General features: G+C 47.7%; 1 protein-coding gene across 1 annotated transcript in view; it reads left to right on the forward strand.

The window, feature by feature from the left end:
- The window catches only part of map2k5 (mitogen-activated protein kinase kinase 5), a 48729-nt gene that overhangs the window by 6227 nt on the left and 26059 nt on the right, over nt 1-16443 (forward strand). The window contains exons 4-8 of the mRNA XM_048969346.1: nt 3663-3732; nt 5037-5077; nt 6192-6259; nt 6880-6928; nt 10875-10939. Coding sequence (XP_048825303.1) covers nt 3663-3732; nt 5037-5077; nt 6192-6259; nt 6880-6928; nt 10875-10939 — 293 coding nt within the window. The remainder of the gene's footprint in view (nt 1-3662; nt 3733-5036; nt 5078-6191; nt 6260-6879; nt 6929-10874; nt 10940-16443) is intronic.

A 16443-nucleotide genomic window follows, 5' to 3' on the forward strand; every position in this document is an offset into this window, starting at 1 on the left:
AGACTGTGCAGGAATAGCTCTACGCAACAAACAAAAGATATTTGGTAAAATCGTCTTATACATGCAGCACAACTAAATGAAGATCACAACCCTGCAAACTCGATAAATCTATGAGGACCGTTTGTCATTGCGCTCAAAAGTCCAAATATACCACAAAATAAGAGCATTAATCATGAACTCTGTTGTGCTGTGCGATGGCGTTTTTCTTCCTATGTTTTCTTAACTCGGAAGGCGCACGATGATGCCGAAGACATGCTCGGGCCCAAAATGTGAAATGTGTTAGGCCTGTCACAATAATTATGTTATCGCCTTATCACACAATATACGGATATAGATTTTATTCTGGTGTGTATATTGGCAAATTGCGTTTACATGCGAATGACGGCCCCCAACATTTTAGCCAGCGTCGCTGATTTTGTTTTCTGTGGTGTAAGCGTGGCCCAGGGCCGATTCGTATTTCACGTGAAAAGGTGCGTTTCGCCAGTCCGCAGTTCTGGATGTTCATGAAGTCTGTCGCGTTTATGAAGTGTGGTATGGATCTTACAAGAATAAATGAGAATTTCACTAAAAGTAACTCTGTCCCCATGTACTTATAGCATGCAAGGCAGTTAATGAAAAAATTTCCATGAACTGAAATAAAACAACAGTTTTATGACAGTTATAAATATAAATCAAAACCAACTGAGATAAAATAAAAAGGTCAAATCCTTCTCGTTATGGTTTTTCTATGCTGTGTAGCTAAAGCACAGCTTTATCATTGGCTCTCCCTTGCGATGTACGTGAACCATTTGAATAGGAGGCGGCGCTACATCGTAACACTTTGTAGTAGCAAAGTCCGACAGACAAAGTTCCGTCTGTCCCTAGAAATAAAATTACTAAAACGTAAAGTAACATATAACAACTAAATAGATTTACGTCTTTAAAATAAAAACTAATGTAAAATAAAACTGAAAACTAAAGTTAAACTAGATATCAAATGAAAATAAACAGTAATATAAAAATAAATAAATCAAAGCAATAATAAGACTGACACAAAAACACACATGGGCACGTGGCTCTGCAGTATGAACGCTTTTACTTTGTAGCCATCTGGGAGTCCTTATCATCCTGTAGCGAGGAATCGTACAAATGCTGGTATTTCTGGACTTTCTCAGTCAGCCATTCTTAATATCCGGTAGCCATTTTTGTTACCATTCTGATCATCGAGAGTAGCAAAGGTGCGTATATGCAGCCTTTGATCTGACTTCTGTCTGACATCCCGTTACTGTTCCCCTGGCCGATTAACAATCGAGGTTCATTTGCATCACTGAGTGGAGCCTCCTCAAAACTGGGTTGGCAGGGTGTTGCCTGTAAAGGAACGAATGACCTATACCTCTCTATACCCCTTTGCGAAAGGGACTCTGTTCAGATCATTAAAGGCTGGCTGGAGATTGATGGCTGAGTTAAGGTGAATAAATCCATGGTCAGACGGTTATGTGGTGGCTGCAGTTGGACCTCTGCTTAAATGTGTCTGGAACCTGCAGTTGTATAATATGCAGATGTGACGGATCACATGACCAGCCCACTTGTGGGCTCTGCTTTTTCCTCTTGCTTTTTTCAGCGATTTAATTAACATGAGCTGCAGTAATTACAGGTGAGCATGTGAATTACAATAGGGCCTCTTAAAAAAGAGCCGTGTAGATTTAAACTGGGATGGGAGCCTGACAGAGAGGCACGCCGACTCGCTGTCCGGGCATCAGTGGAAGCAGGACCGACTAGCAGACCCTTCATCTGTGCCCATTCAGCGTTGGAGAGGCCCCCCCACTTTATCGATCCCTCTATTTTTTCATGTTATGGTGTTAATGTGATTTGCTCTAGTTGGTGTCATTGCCCTTTTCTTTATCGGTCATTTCTGCTATTAATTAATCTGTTTTCTCTGTGCTCTGTGTTGTAATTAAAATTACAATTGCATGCTCATTAACAGAATTTCGTGTCCCCGTGGCGACTTTTACACACGGATTTGCTCAAGACTCCTTCTGATGGCCGGTATGCGTCGCCTGACCCCCCCCCCCCCGATCCTGGAACCGCTAATGATGATGAGGCGAGGGGGACGCGCGTCCCCCCAGGCTGCGGGACAGCATTGCGTGAACCTGCCAGTCGCTTACTTACTGTCCAACAAAGGGAGATCCCTTTAATACACTGTAGCACATTAGTGGGTAATTGCAGCTTTAATCAATAAAGTAGCGGAGTGGAAAATTAAAGGTGTTTGCACAGTGATTCTGTGTGTGTGTGTGTGTGTGTCTGTGTGTGTGTGTGTGTGTGTGTGTGAGTGTGTCTATGTCTGTGTGTATACATGTGTATGTATATATATGTGTGTGTGTCTGTGTGTGCTTGTGTCTATGTTTGTGTGTGTATGCGTGTGTGTGTGTGTGCGTGTGTGTGACCGAGCGGGTATACCTGTCCTTATGGAGACATAATGTCCCCATAATGTGATAAATATCCGTTTTTTTTCCCCCTTTGGGGACCAGTTTCCTGGTCCCCATAAGGGAAAACTCTACTTTATTAAAATCAGTGACTGCTATGAAAAAACTAAAAATGCAAAAACGTATTTTGCTTGGGTACTTATGGTTATGATTAGGGCAGAGTGGGGGTTAAGGTTGTCATAGTTAGCGTTAGCATTTTTCCCATAGAAATGAATGAGCGGGCCCCATAAGGATAGGTATACCCTACGTTTGTGTGTGTGTGTGTGTGTGTGTGTGTGTGTGTGTGTGCGTGTGTGTGTGTGTGTGTGAGGCCGCTTGCATGCCGGCGGGGGATGAGCCTCATTGTTTCGGCGCGGCCTCCTCACAGAGCTCGCAGGCAGAGGAGGGTGAAGCTCAGGGAGGGGTGACAGTGATAAATAGCCCTCTTAATAACAGCTGCACCACTTGGCCGGCCGGCCCTATCCGCACTGCTCCGTTCCTTAATTCCTCGCCTCTTTTACGCATCCGTATCCAATCGGCGGGCGCCGCTCTGCACTCCTCCTCCCAGCACGTCGAGGAAGAGGAGGGACAAAATTGCGCTTAGAACTGTGAGACAGTTGCCTAAATGCTTCATGCGGGCGGTGTTTAAATCCCCTTATCCTCAACAGAGTCTAACTAGTGGGGAAAAAATAGGCGTGGGATTTAGCTTTCAGCAGATGGTTATGCTGACCGGGGCATCCACTGGACGCTGCTTTTAGTGAGAATCTAGGTGCTTCGGAAGCCGACATGGCCCGGTTATTTCAGACATGCCGCTGTAGGTTGAATGACGCCGCCTTGTGTTTGTGTCCTTGCCTTTAGACTCCTGCTGTGTGTTTATTCAGGTTACTAGATAAACCTGCCTGAAAATGAGCAAAAATGTCGGGGGTGGGGGGCGGCTAAAGCCAGGTGACCAGCCAGGCAGCAGGGTGCCACGGTGTCACGCAGGAGCAAAAGCGCCTCTTAATGCCCCTGACAGCTGTGTGATTGGATTGTAGCTGGCAGGCATTACAAGGTGTGGATCGATAGAAGGCAAATTTCCCATTAAAGACAGATCACCTGGACAGGGCGATGGGGTGGCTGCTGGCCCTGCCCCCGCTGGCCACACCCTCTACTGGCTCCACCCCCACCCCTACTGGCTCCGCCCCCTGCTATCTCACCGTGCCTCTCTGCTTTTCTCCACAGTACTGCAGCACCGTCATGGAGCAGTGCATGAATGGCATCCAGCCCGAACCACTCCACATCTTCCCTAGAGGTAACCCCAATGTGAGAACGGCATCCTTTCACCCTGCCTTGAGTCAGCTGACCTGTGGCACACATGTGGCAGGTGTTGGGGGCATCGGACCTGCCTTTACCATTTACTGAGGGTTGAAAAGCCAAGCGAGATACAATGTGTCCAGAACTCACCACTGTCATTTTTACTGAGCGGTGTCTCTGTGCATCACCACTATCGCTGGAGCGGCGTGTTGCTTGCTGGCTACCAGTGACATCATTGCAGTGACTTGAGGTCCCCGGTCCAGGGCTGCCCCACCCCGTGCCCGATTTTTGAGCCCGTCGGCATGGCGCCTGGATGCCCATCGTCGCAGGGAGGCTGATAGGCGTGATAATTACAGCTCATTGGTTAAGCGGCAGTGGGGCGGGTCAGCAGAGGCCTGCTGTGTGGCTTAGTTAGGGCTGGGGGGGGGCATTGGGGGATCAGTCAGTCAGTCAGTCTGTGACTGCCTGCGTAGTACAATCAATCAAAACCGACAGCCCCTTCAACATATAATTTGTAGGTATTGTATTTGGGAAATGAACACGCCGCGCAATCCTCAAACACTCCGCAGCACTAAGCACTGAAAGCAATTTGGCTCTGTGTTCGCGGCTCTGCGCGCTGTCGTTACTCTTTCTCCTCTGCTGAATAACCGAAAGAATCTCTCCGACAGAGCCAGTTCACTGACTCGCATTATTCCGTCTTGATAAAAGAGCGTTTTTTTGGCTCTTTGGCTTTTGTTAAACAATTCACAGTATTTTGGGGCGAAAAAAATCGCACAACGGTTTATATGCTACACGTTGAAGGCTTTCCTTTGGTGGCCATGTGCTTGTTTGTGTTCATGTCGTATTGTAGTAATGCATGTATTATACTTCACTGTTCTCTACAGCCTTTAAATTAAGTGTGTGCTGAATATATATTATGAAATTACAGACAATGATGCATGCCAAAGCCCATTTCAGGATAATTTGGTGGTAAACCGTTTCTGTGACTCATGAGAGTATTGCTCCAAATAGGATTTAAAAAAAATCTGGCAAATGACTGAGGGTGTAATCCGGATCGTGCCGCGTGGCCCTGTCCTGTGTGTGCCCAATGTTCAGCGCCGTGTGTAAATAGGCACCGTGGACCCGCTCGGAGGCGGCTGCTCTCGCCGCTCCTAATTCCGCGGCCTGTGTCTCTAGAGCCACATCTCAGTCATTTTCCCTGCTAATTTCAGAGTCACCCTCATTTCTTTTTAAACGATTCATTTTCAGCAAATTTGTAAATGGCTCCGATGTGTTCTACAATTTAGTCAATTACTGTTTCAGCCGGGAAGACTCCAGGGATCCGGAACATACATGGCCTGAAGGTACCCATTTCAATAATTGTTTGAGGAAAGTTGGGAATGGATTGGTAACACTGTGTTCCACTTACTGAAATATTAGTTGAAGTCTTCCTAGTTCGCTTTTTCCTGTTCTCTGGTTCCCTCCACCTCCAGCGTGTCCCTGCCCCCCCTGTCCTTCAGTCCTTTCTCTCCCAGGTGCCCTCTGAGCCCACTGAGTGGGGTATTACTCTGTAATCTGCCCCCCAAATGGGGAATGCCTGTGGTCCTTGTGCGCTCCATTGCTGGACGGGACACAGGTCCGAGCGTTTCTCGAGAAGGATCCGCCATTATCCGCCAGTTCTGGAACATCAGCCTGGTTTCCTTTAAACTTGCTGATTTGTTATTTTGAATTATCATATTGGGTTTTCATTTTTTTAAACACCCATCAGCCTGGAAAAATGGCTTTAAAGCGTTTCGTGACATCAGCTGGGGGAGAACATACTGCCTGCAAAATGAATTTGATTGGTTAGTGGACCGACTGATTCATTGAATGTTCCTCTCTGATCTCTATTTCTCTGTTTTCGTTTGATAAAAAAGATCATATATATTTTTTTCACTAATTGTGTTTCTGTAGATGCTAAGAAACCTTGGGTAATCTTTCCCCCCCACTTTTCTTTGATTAAAAAAATTAATTGGCTTGGAAACAAGGAATAAAATAATATACATTTAAATTAGGTCTTAATGGGCACTAATTAAGGAGAGAATCGCTGCTTTACTGGACTGAACGAGATGACCTGCAGACCTCAATTAAACATGTTATTTTTAGCTGCATTCCCTGTGTTTTCCTTGAGTCTTTGTTGAGTCTGACAGCTATAAGGATCAATTAAACCCAAGAACTGTAATCTGAGAGGAATTAAGAGCTCTTGGAAAGTTTTATTTATTCTTGTCACATTTGTGTTTCCCTCCACACATCTTCTGCAAGCTCTTCATTTTTTCCTTTAAAATTAAGTGCCTCCCCCCCACGGGCCCCCTCCCATCCATCCTTTCTCGCTCACAAAAGCCAATTAACCTTCAAGCTGAACTGAGGAGTTCTGTGGCAAATCACAGGTTAATTAGTACTGTGGAGGCCTTGCGTTCGATCGTGCCCATTTGCCCGCAGGTGAACACGCGTCCCAGCTCTGCCAATAGCTGTGGTCCCAGCACCGTGGAGAAGCTGCCCAACAATAGGTGAGGAAGCAGAGGTGGGGTCCGTTGGATGTCAGAGCCGGGGGTGCGGGGGGGGGGGGGAATTTCCTGAATTCCTGACAATGATATAAGCTGTGACCCTACATCAGGCTTTTTCTCTGGATTTTGTAAAACGTGTGCTTCAGAATGAACCCTCTTATAGTCTTTAAGCAGAGGGTCTTGTGTTGAAATGGGAGCTCCCCAAAATTTGAGTTGGACCTGAAGGCGATTCGCCTTTTGGATCCGCAGTGGCGAGCCTGATGCCCGAGTGTCGTGTCTGTGGACGTCACAGGCCTCGTACAAGAAACTCAGACCTCAATGAGGTTGATTATAAAGAATATTTCAATTTCCTTTGTTAAAACTCCTTTCTCAGCTGGAACTGTCAGGTTCATTGCATAATTTGTGCATATAGTGAGTGTAGCTGAACAGTGCTTTTGTACGTAATTGTTAAAATTTCCCATTTAGAGCTTTGATGTGATTACCGGTGTGATTTTGCTTGGGCTGGCTATTTTGGATGTTTCCAAAGCAGCCGTAGAGGTGAAGTTTGTACACGTTTGTGTCGTTCTCAAGCATTCCTGCACAGCAGAGGTTGATTTCTGAATATGCTGTCTTGCCTGTAACAGCTTGAAGAAGTCATCAGCAGAGCTCAAGAAGATTCTGTCCAATGGCCAGGTAAGTGTTCCTGTGGTCATAATGAGTTTGCATATTAGCACAAGGCAGGGGACAACCCCGGGATGTAGCATATTAACACAAGGCAGGGGACAACCCCGGGATGTAGCATATAACACAAGGCAGGGGACAGCCCGGGATGTAGCATATAACACAAGGCAGGGGACAACCCCGGGATGTAGCATATAACACAAGGCAGGGGACAACCCCGGGATGTAGCATATAACACAAGGCAGGGGACAGCCCCGGGATGTAGCATATAACACAAGGCAGGGGACAACCCCAGGATATAGCATATAACACAAGGCAGGGGACAGCCCCGGGATGTAGCATATAACACAAGGCAGGGGACAGCCCGGGATGTAGCATATAACTCAAGGCAGGGGACAACCCCGGGATGTAGCATATAACACAAGGCAGGGGACAACCCCGGGATGTAGCATATAACACAAGGCAGGGGACAACCCCGGGATGTAGCATATAACACAAGGCAGGGGACAACCCCGGGATGTAGCATATAACACAAGGCAGGGGACAACCCCGGGATGTAGCATATAACACAAGGCAGGGGACAACCCCGGGATGTAGCATATAACACAAGGCAGGGGACAACCCCGGGATGTAGCATATAACACAAGGCAGGGGACAACACCGGGATGTAGCATATAACACAAGGCAGGGGACAACACCGGGATGTAGCATATAACACAAGGCAGGGGACAACACCGGGATGTAGCATATAACACAAGGCAGGGGACAACACCGGGATGTAGCATATAACACAAGGCAGGGGACAACACCGGGATGTAGCATATAACACAAGGCAGGGGACAACCCCGGGATGTAGCATATAACACAAGGCAGGGGACAACCCCGGGATGTAGCATATAACACAAGGCAGGGGACAACCCCGGGATGTAGCATATAACACAAGGCAGGGGACAACCCCGGGATGTAGCATATAACACAAGGCAGGGGACAGCCCCGGGATGTAGCATATAACACAAGGCAGGGGACAGCCCGGGATGTAGCATATAACTCAAGGCAGGGGACAACCCCGGGATGTGGCATATAACACAAGGCAGGGGACAACCCCGGGATGTAGCATATAACACAAGGCAGGGGACAACCCCGGGATGTAGCATATAACACAAGGCAGGGGACAACCCCGGGATGTAGCATATAACACAAGGCAGGGGACAGCCCGGGATGTAGCATATAACACAAGGCAGGGGACAACCCCGGGATGTAGCATATAACACAAGGCAGGGGACAACCCCGGGATGTAGCATATAACACAAGGCAGGGGACAACACTGGAATGTAGCATATAACACAAGGCAGGGGACAGCCCCGGGATGTAGTATATAACTCAAGGCAGGGGACACGTCCAGGATGTAGCATAGTTACAGTTACATGCCTAAAAATGTGTCCCATCCAAGTGAACAGAAGGATGGATGACTGAACCTGAAGCTATTTGTCTGCTGAATTGATCATGTTGCCTTATAGCAGCCTTTTACTTGCTCTGTATCAATGGCAGCCAAAACAATTATAAACAATTATTTATTTTTGACTTTCAGAAATACCTGAGTTATTAGTTCACTTTGAGTCTGTATGTGTATGTCTGTGTATATCGCCTTGATGCCCATCTGTTTTGTTCGCATTTATGTGTTTAGCCCCACCCACTCGTCATTGCAGCCCCGCCCCCCCACCGAGTCCTAAGGCCCTGACGTCCCGCTGTCAGTCTGTCAGTGCGAGTGACACCCTTGTGAAGCGTGTCTCATTGTGCGCAGCGGCTCCCTGTCCCCAGCAGTCCTGTGCTCAGCCCAGCCCATTAGGTCCTACTGACTGTGATACACGTGTCCCCCCCCCACACACCCACCTAAATGAGAGGTTCCCCATTGATTTTTCTTAAACTCTGTCTGCTTCCCCTTTTCACACTGGGGAGAATGAGATCTTTATCCTGACTGAATGTATGTGTTAGCCCCCCCCCCCCCCCCCGCCTCTTTTGGCTGCAGCACGAGCCTCAAGCCGCATCACTTGTGACACGCCGGGCATGACCTAGAGGGCCACCTGTTTTCTAACCGAATCGATGGGGTGGGGGGGGAACGGCTGCCAAAATGAGCCGCAACAGCGGCACATCGACCCACATAAAGGAAAAGTTATTATCCGTCAGTAAAATCGGCTATCGACAAGCTGTGGAATAGCCGCCCTTCCTCCCCACAGCGTTATTGATACAGGTCATGTGACATAAATATTTATCTAATATCTGTCACTCAGCTTAAACGGTGACCTTTGGACTGGAGCTGAGGGTGGCGACAGTGGATTGATGGCTTGTGCTATGCGTCTAGATTAGTCTGCTCTATAAAGAGGTTTTTGCTAAACCTTCTTGATTTTCAGGTCTTCCTTCAATTATGCTGCATCTTTCCCTTCGTCTTCTTCCCTGTGACCAGATTAAACGGTTTTACCAAAATCCTCTTACAGCGGGATTCTGATTATTCTGAGTAGGTTGTGCCTTTTAAAACTGAGACATCAGCTTCTCGGTTTGCCTTCTCTTTATCTGACTTTGCCTCGGGCTTTGGCCCCCACCCTCAGGAAGTCTCATATTCTTTACAGAGATGTAGCTTGTATCCTGGTTCTTAAGAGTACTGAGTTCATAATTTCATTGTCACAATGTTCTACGTGTGCAGAGCTGGCAATTCTCCAAGAAACATTGAGAGCCTCAATGCTATTACCACACCGTCTGCCCCTCTCCACCAGTATGACTGTGATATATACCAGTGCTGTGATATGTCTGTTGAAGTTTCCTCTTCTCCGTGTTTCATCTGAATCGCTGCAGGTCCTGCATAAACAAAATAAGTCCCATCTGACATAGGCATTTGATCTGGAAATCACAAGCTACGTCTGAAATTCTGGTAGAAAATCTCCTTAAATAATCTAAACGGGACAGCGAGAAAGTTCATTGTTACTGTCAGTTATAAGTATATAATGAACATGTAGTTTAATTACCGTCAAAGTCAGCTGAGTTAGAATTTAGAATCGTCAGACCAGATAGGCAGTACTGTCATGTGACCCATATGATCACGTGACCTGTGTTCTCCATGGCCAGACCCTTTTAACCTGGTCGAGTATGAATGTGCAACACCGCCAGGCCCCATTTTATACTGAATTTGACCCCAGCGGCAGGTAGCCCCTGAATAATTAACAGCAGGCTGATGTGGCATCACATGATGACATCGACTCTCAAATGGCCAAAAGGCCGTTTCTGTGCAGTTACAGTTGAGACGACTGGAGGCTTCCATTTCGCTTCTTCCATGACTCGAAAGAATCGCGCCGGTATTTTAGCGGCTATTGAGTCATCTGCAATTATCTCTGGATGTTTAGGAAGCTGGAAAACAGACTTGGGCGCTGGGTCGTTGTTTTTTTTTGCTTCTTAAGAAGCTTTTCTTGGCTGATAAATGAAAGTATTTGATGGGGGAGATCAGTTACAGTCATACAGCCATGCTTAACTCCCTAGGTGATATGCTTTTATTAAAAGCCACAGAGCGTAGTGTGGACTGTGTGTGCCGCTGTCTGTATCTTTTTTGAACATCGTAAAGGTGTAAATTACCTTGTGATCCCCCCCCCCCCCCCCAAACTTTTCACCCCCCGCATCGGATAACCTCCATATTATATCATTCTACTCTGACACCTTTTATCAAACTTAAATTAAATGACCCCGGCCAAAAAGACGGCATTTAACTTTTCATCACTCTGTCTCCCACTGTTGTCTTTCTATAAATTGGACAGCAAACGCTGTATTGATCTGCAGCTGAACTTGGAATGACCTGGACGGCTGCCGTTGTTTATGGCCTTAAGTGTCTTTTCTTTCCTTGACATTTTCTGTCTTCCTCACGCTCCCTCTGTTTTCATTTATTCTCCCTTCTCCTTTTTTTCAAAAATTTGTCTAGATGAATGAGCAGAACATTCGATACCAAGAGCTCCTTGGCCACGGGAACGGCGGGACCGTCTACAAGTGAGTTTCCGGGGACTTTCTGACTTGGGTGTGTGGCATTTTGGCTTTGCCCCCCCCGAAGAGTGTGTGTGTGTGTGTGTGTGTGTGTGTGTGTGTGTGTGTGTGTGGATTAAAGTTTGTCCTCACTGATTTCTTGCACAAGAAACAAAGATACAATTATGTTAAACTCTACTATTTAAGCATCTTCTTGCACAATTAGCCCCACACTACAAACACATGACCTGGCACAGAAACACACACCTGCAGTTATGCCCCCCGCCCCCTACTTCTCACTGCCTGCCTTCCATCTCTCTGAGACTTGGTTGTTGTCCTGGGTGGGGGTTCCTGCTTGTTGTGCGTCGTACGGTGTTTTATTTATTTATTATGATCCGAAGGTTGTGAAAGGAATGCAGTATCGATTTTGAAGTTGAGGAATGAGAGCGATTCGCAGCGCGGCTCCGGACAGCAAAGCCGCGGCCCCTTTCTGTTACGGGGATGATGTATTATCACCGCTCGGCTAACACCACGGGGCGTTCAGGTCGCCGGGCTGCCAGTCGCACGCCTGGCTCTGTTTCCACCTCGCGCCGCCATTATTGAAATACTTTACTGAGGCTGAAGTATTGATCACTTCTCAGACTAACCTTGGCGCACTGGGGACGCCGTCATTTTTTCAGGAGGCTGTGCTAAATGTCATTAAAAATGAAATGCATTGGCCATTTATTTATTACTATAAAAACAAAAACGTCGGTCTGCCCCTTCACCACGGAGAGGAGTTTCATTAATGGCCTCTTTCTTTTATGACAAAATAATTAGAGCTGAGGAAAGGCACCTGCCCAGTCTGCCGGCGAGGAAAATGTTCCGCACAGCTGAGGACGCCGATATTGAAACGCAGACAACTTCTCAGTCAATTGAACCCAGCAGAAAATCCGCTTGTTCCCGCTCTTATGGTGACAAATGACAACATGCTGATTTCTCAACTTGTCGCCGTGTTAAATTATTTATTATCTGTATTATTATCATTATTATTTGATTGCTGTATACTTAAAGAAGAGCTTCTGGTCCCATATAGCGAGGGGAGGGGGCATTTTATCATGAATATTTCATCAAGGTTGTGTTAAACGCGAGGGTTCGCACCGTAACACAAAAAGGGTGCCATAGAATGTTTTTCCGAACAAGGACACCTATCTTTTGTCTAAACAGTCTTAAGAAGAGCACTGACAATGTAGCCTGACAAAGAATGAGGAAATGGTCTCGTCGTAGACCTCAGGCCTCACCAAAGACCCGTATAACCGCTCAGAAGGTTAAGTAAGTTAAATGTGATTGGCTGACTGGTCTGGTGAATGAGAGCCATACAACCGATTGGCTCTAGGGATCAGGTCAGGGTAAGTCTAGTGACGTCACACACCCGAGTCTGTGCTCCAGCTGAGCCCCGAAGAGGAAGTCCTGGTCTGACTTGTATTTACGTCAGCATAGGCCGTTCGCTCCTGTGGCGTGGATTTCGGCTGTGGGACGGCTGAGGGTGCAGCCTGGGGTAGTGGGGGTTGGAGGTGTCTCCAGGTCACAGGATAACAGCTGGGAGAAATGTACGTGCATAGCAGTGCGGGGGGGCGAGGCTGACTGGGAAACGGGGGGGCCTGCCTCTGCGGTAATTTGTTTTGTCCTCCGCCACTTTCATCCTAAACACTTCCTCGAATGTAAAACACAAACCGCTTTGACCGGCAAGCCTGCGTGGAGTTATTTGTGTAGAGCGAGGCACCAGGGGTATTGCCTTAAATTGCTTTTCCTGGAAAATAATTCAGCCTGCTGGTCTTGTGGGGCTTCTCACGGGGTCCCTCGCCGCCTTGTGGTTTAGGCCGACCCGTTCTACCCCTTCCGAAAAATGCGCGTGAGCACACCACACTCGGAGAAAGCGAGCGAGCTGTGGGTCTCGCGACTTAGACACTTAGCAGTGTGTGGCCAACACTGGCCTAGTCACATGATATATAAAGGACAAATATGACAGACCCTCCCTTCCCCCCACAAATTCATTAAAACTGATGTATACAGTCATATGGATGTAGAAAATGCACGTTAGGGAAATCTGCTTGCTAGTGACTATCATCGTAGTATAAACAGCATAAATGTTTATGATTAAAGTTAGTAGGCTGTATATACAGCATATAAAACATAAATATTTTATTTAACATGAGATTGAACTTTTATGAACGTCGCCCCCCCCCAGCCCCCCCTCCTTTGTCCTGGAAAATGGCTTCACACTAGATTCACGCCTCTTAACCTCTCACCTCTTTTATGACCCAGGGCTGTCTGGACTCAATTGGCTAAAACAGACACCTCTTTTTGTCCTGAGTGGTGATACATCAACACCGGCTTGTAGTTGGGGGTGGGGGGGGCACTGGAGCTGGGGGAGGCCCCTCCTGCACTCAGGCTATCTGGGAGGACGCCTGGCCAGAGAGGCAGCACGTAAATAAGCTGCACTGCAAGAGCCTGACCAGACCTGCTTGATGGACCTGGTCAATTAAAGTGCATGCATTTACATTCTGTAATTTCCACTAAATTGCCACGAGGGTTTTTTTTAAAGCTTTGCAACCTGTGTTCCCATTGATTTCTCCCCCCCCCATTGATCCTTGGGCTTGAAGCTGATAAATTTCCACTTGTTAGTTACAGTAATTTTGCAAACGACTGTATAAAGCAATATTGAAGAGTGCATTTAGCTGCCGATTAAATGCAGAGTTATTTAAAGCTGCCTGCTTGATGCTAGTTTTTTTGCCCTGCACTTGAGAGCATCAGGCCAGTGCGCCTCGGTTGCGTGGTGTTTTTACAGTTTACTGTGGTACCCCAGCAGCCTGTCACTGCGGTTCGCACCTGCCTGCCTCTCTCCCAAACCCCTGAGCCGGCTTTCTCGATGGCCGCTGTGTCTTCCGGGAAATGGTGATGTCAGGGGTCTGTGACACTGAAAGGTGTTCCTCACTGTACACTGGCACCCACCTTTGTCAGCTTACAGTTCAGTTGTAAACTGTGCATTAGTTTCCTAGGTTGTGAAATGTTCCCATATTGACAGCAGGTGTCCCGTTATTGCAGGAGTGCCCCTGGGATCAGTTCTTGGTGCTTTAGATGCTGGGGTTCGATATTCACACTGGATGTTGTTCCATCATTAAGGGTCATTTATGGAGGACGATGCCATTAAGGTCACGAACTGGCAACCTTAAGATGTGGCCATGAGTCCTTCAATGTCGCACGGATGATGCGTTCTGAGAAAGGGGGGCATGGTCTCTCCTCACGGAAAGGGATATGGGCATCCGCTGCAGGTGAGCGCCCGGCATCTGGGCGGGGGGGGGCTCCGCAGCCTGTAACCCGAGCGGCCGGTTTCTAAATGTAGCCATGATTGTCAGCCGCCGGCCGGCCCAGAGTCAGCCATGAATAGTGCATGGAGGAGCTTTCATTACACCACAGGCTTGAGTGTAAATAAGATACAGGGGACTCGGGCACATTTAGAGGGGTCAGCGTGGCCGCGCATGGAAAGAACCGCCGGTCTAACCTTGCCCCAGTCGTAGTCCTGTCACTGTAATTCATTCACACTGGCCAGAGGGAGGACTGTGTGTGTGTGTGTGTGTGTGTGTGTGTGTGTGTGTGTGTGTGTGTGCGTGTGTGTGCATGTGGATCATGTTTATATTACATTGTGGGGGGCATTTTTAAAGTCCCAACAAAGATCTGTGACTGCAATCAAAAAACTAAAAATGCCAAAAGTCTCGTATTTTGTTAGGTTACTTATGGTTAAGGTCGGGCCTGGGTCAGGGTTACGGTCAGCATGTTGGGATTAGAGTTTCCCCCATAGAAATGAATGGAGAGTCCCCACAAAGATATAATAACAAATGTGTGTGTGTGTGTGGTCCAGCTATACCTTACCTTGTGGGGGGCATATGTCCCCACAACGTGATGAATACCTGATTTTTTACCTTATGGGGACCAATTTCTCTATTTTATAAAAATCTGTGACTGCAATGAAAAAAACTAAAAATGCAGAAACTCTTGTATTTTGTTTGGTTAGTTATGGTTATGGTTAGGGCAGTTCGGGGTTAACGTTGTCATAGTTAGCATTAGCATTTTTCCCATGGAAATGAATGAGCGGTCCCCACAAAGATATTCAGATTCAATGAAAGGACTAGGTGTTACAATCCTTGATATTTGCATCACGTCTAATGGGGAAGTCTTGAGAGATGGCAGCTAGGCGGCTTTACCAGCGGGACACATCATCAACTTCACAGGGTGTTTCGGCCATTTATCACAAGACACCCTCTGCTGAGGCAGACCCACCACAGGTTGATCAAGCCTGGGCGTGTGTCTCACGGTTAGCTGATCGCCTTAGCTGCCCAAGTGATGTCACCCCTCTTCAGCCACAGCCAGTGACTGGTCCTCTCAGCGACGTTGGCCAGTTCTCTGATAGCCTGTCGATGAGCCTGTCCCCTGACTCCAACCTCCCTAAGGAGCTTCGCTGTTGTACTGGCAATAAAGCCCCCTGCACCCCACCTCCACCGGACGCACCTTGATCTTCCAGCCTCTGTCCTCTACCTCACCTGCTAAGTTAGCACACCGCAGCTTCTTACGTTCAAAGGCTTCCTCGATGGCATCCTCCCACGGTACTGTCAGCTCGATGACGTAAGCAAGTTTTCGGGAGTTAGACCAAAGGACGAGGTCTGGTCACAGAGTAGTTGTTAGGGTCTCTGGGGGGAAGATGAGCCTGTGGTCCAAGTCAGCTTGCATCTGCCAGTCCCTGGCTACATTCAGCGGTCCCATATCCAGGGTTGAAGGACTGGTCCTCTGCTTGTCCCCCTCCTGGATAAATGCTGGTGGGTGCTGGTGCTCACAAACGTGTGTGTGTGCGTGTGTGTGTGTGTGTTTGGGGGGGGGTGCAGAATGAGCATCACACCTAGCAGTCATGCACTGTCTGCAGTAGTTGGAGATATTCTAAATTGTCTAGCTGTGCTGCCTTTTGTTGAATGCCCGCTGGGTTGTGGGATCAAATCCCACGTCCTCTCTGTGCGCTTGAGGTTCTCTCTGGGTCGGACAGGTTCCCTCTGGGTGCTCTGACTTGCTCCCACAGTCCAAAGACTTGCAGTTAGGCTAATTGGCATCTCTAAATTTCCTGTAGTGTATGATAATGTGTCAGTGTGTGTGTGTACGTGCCCTGAGATGCCCTGACATCCCATCCAAGGTGCCCCTCAGCCCTTCGCTGGGCTCCTACCACCCCTCCAACCTAAACAAACTGCTAGGAGATGGATGACATGTGGTGTGGACTGTTGGTTTTCCTGAAGATTAAATGAAGACAACAACCAACCGGGGGCCAAGTGTGGGAGGTCTGTGTGCTTTGGCAGCTCTGTGTGGCCGCTCTCAGGGAGGGTTCTCACTGCCCAGCACCGCGGCTACCCTGCAAACGTGGCTCATTAGCCGTTAGCAGCGATAATGATGATGATGATGATGATGTCACAGTCAAAATGACAGTTGGACAGTTGTTTTTCCATTGTGTTCGG

This window comes from Brienomyrus brachyistius, chromosome 11 (assembly GCF_023856365.1).
Source record: "Brienomyrus brachyistius isolate T26 chromosome 11, BBRACH_0.4, whole genome shotgun sequence".
Classification (NCBI taxonomy): domain Eukaryota; kingdom Metazoa; phylum Chordata; class Actinopteri; order Osteoglossiformes; family Mormyridae; genus Brienomyrus; species Brienomyrus brachyistius.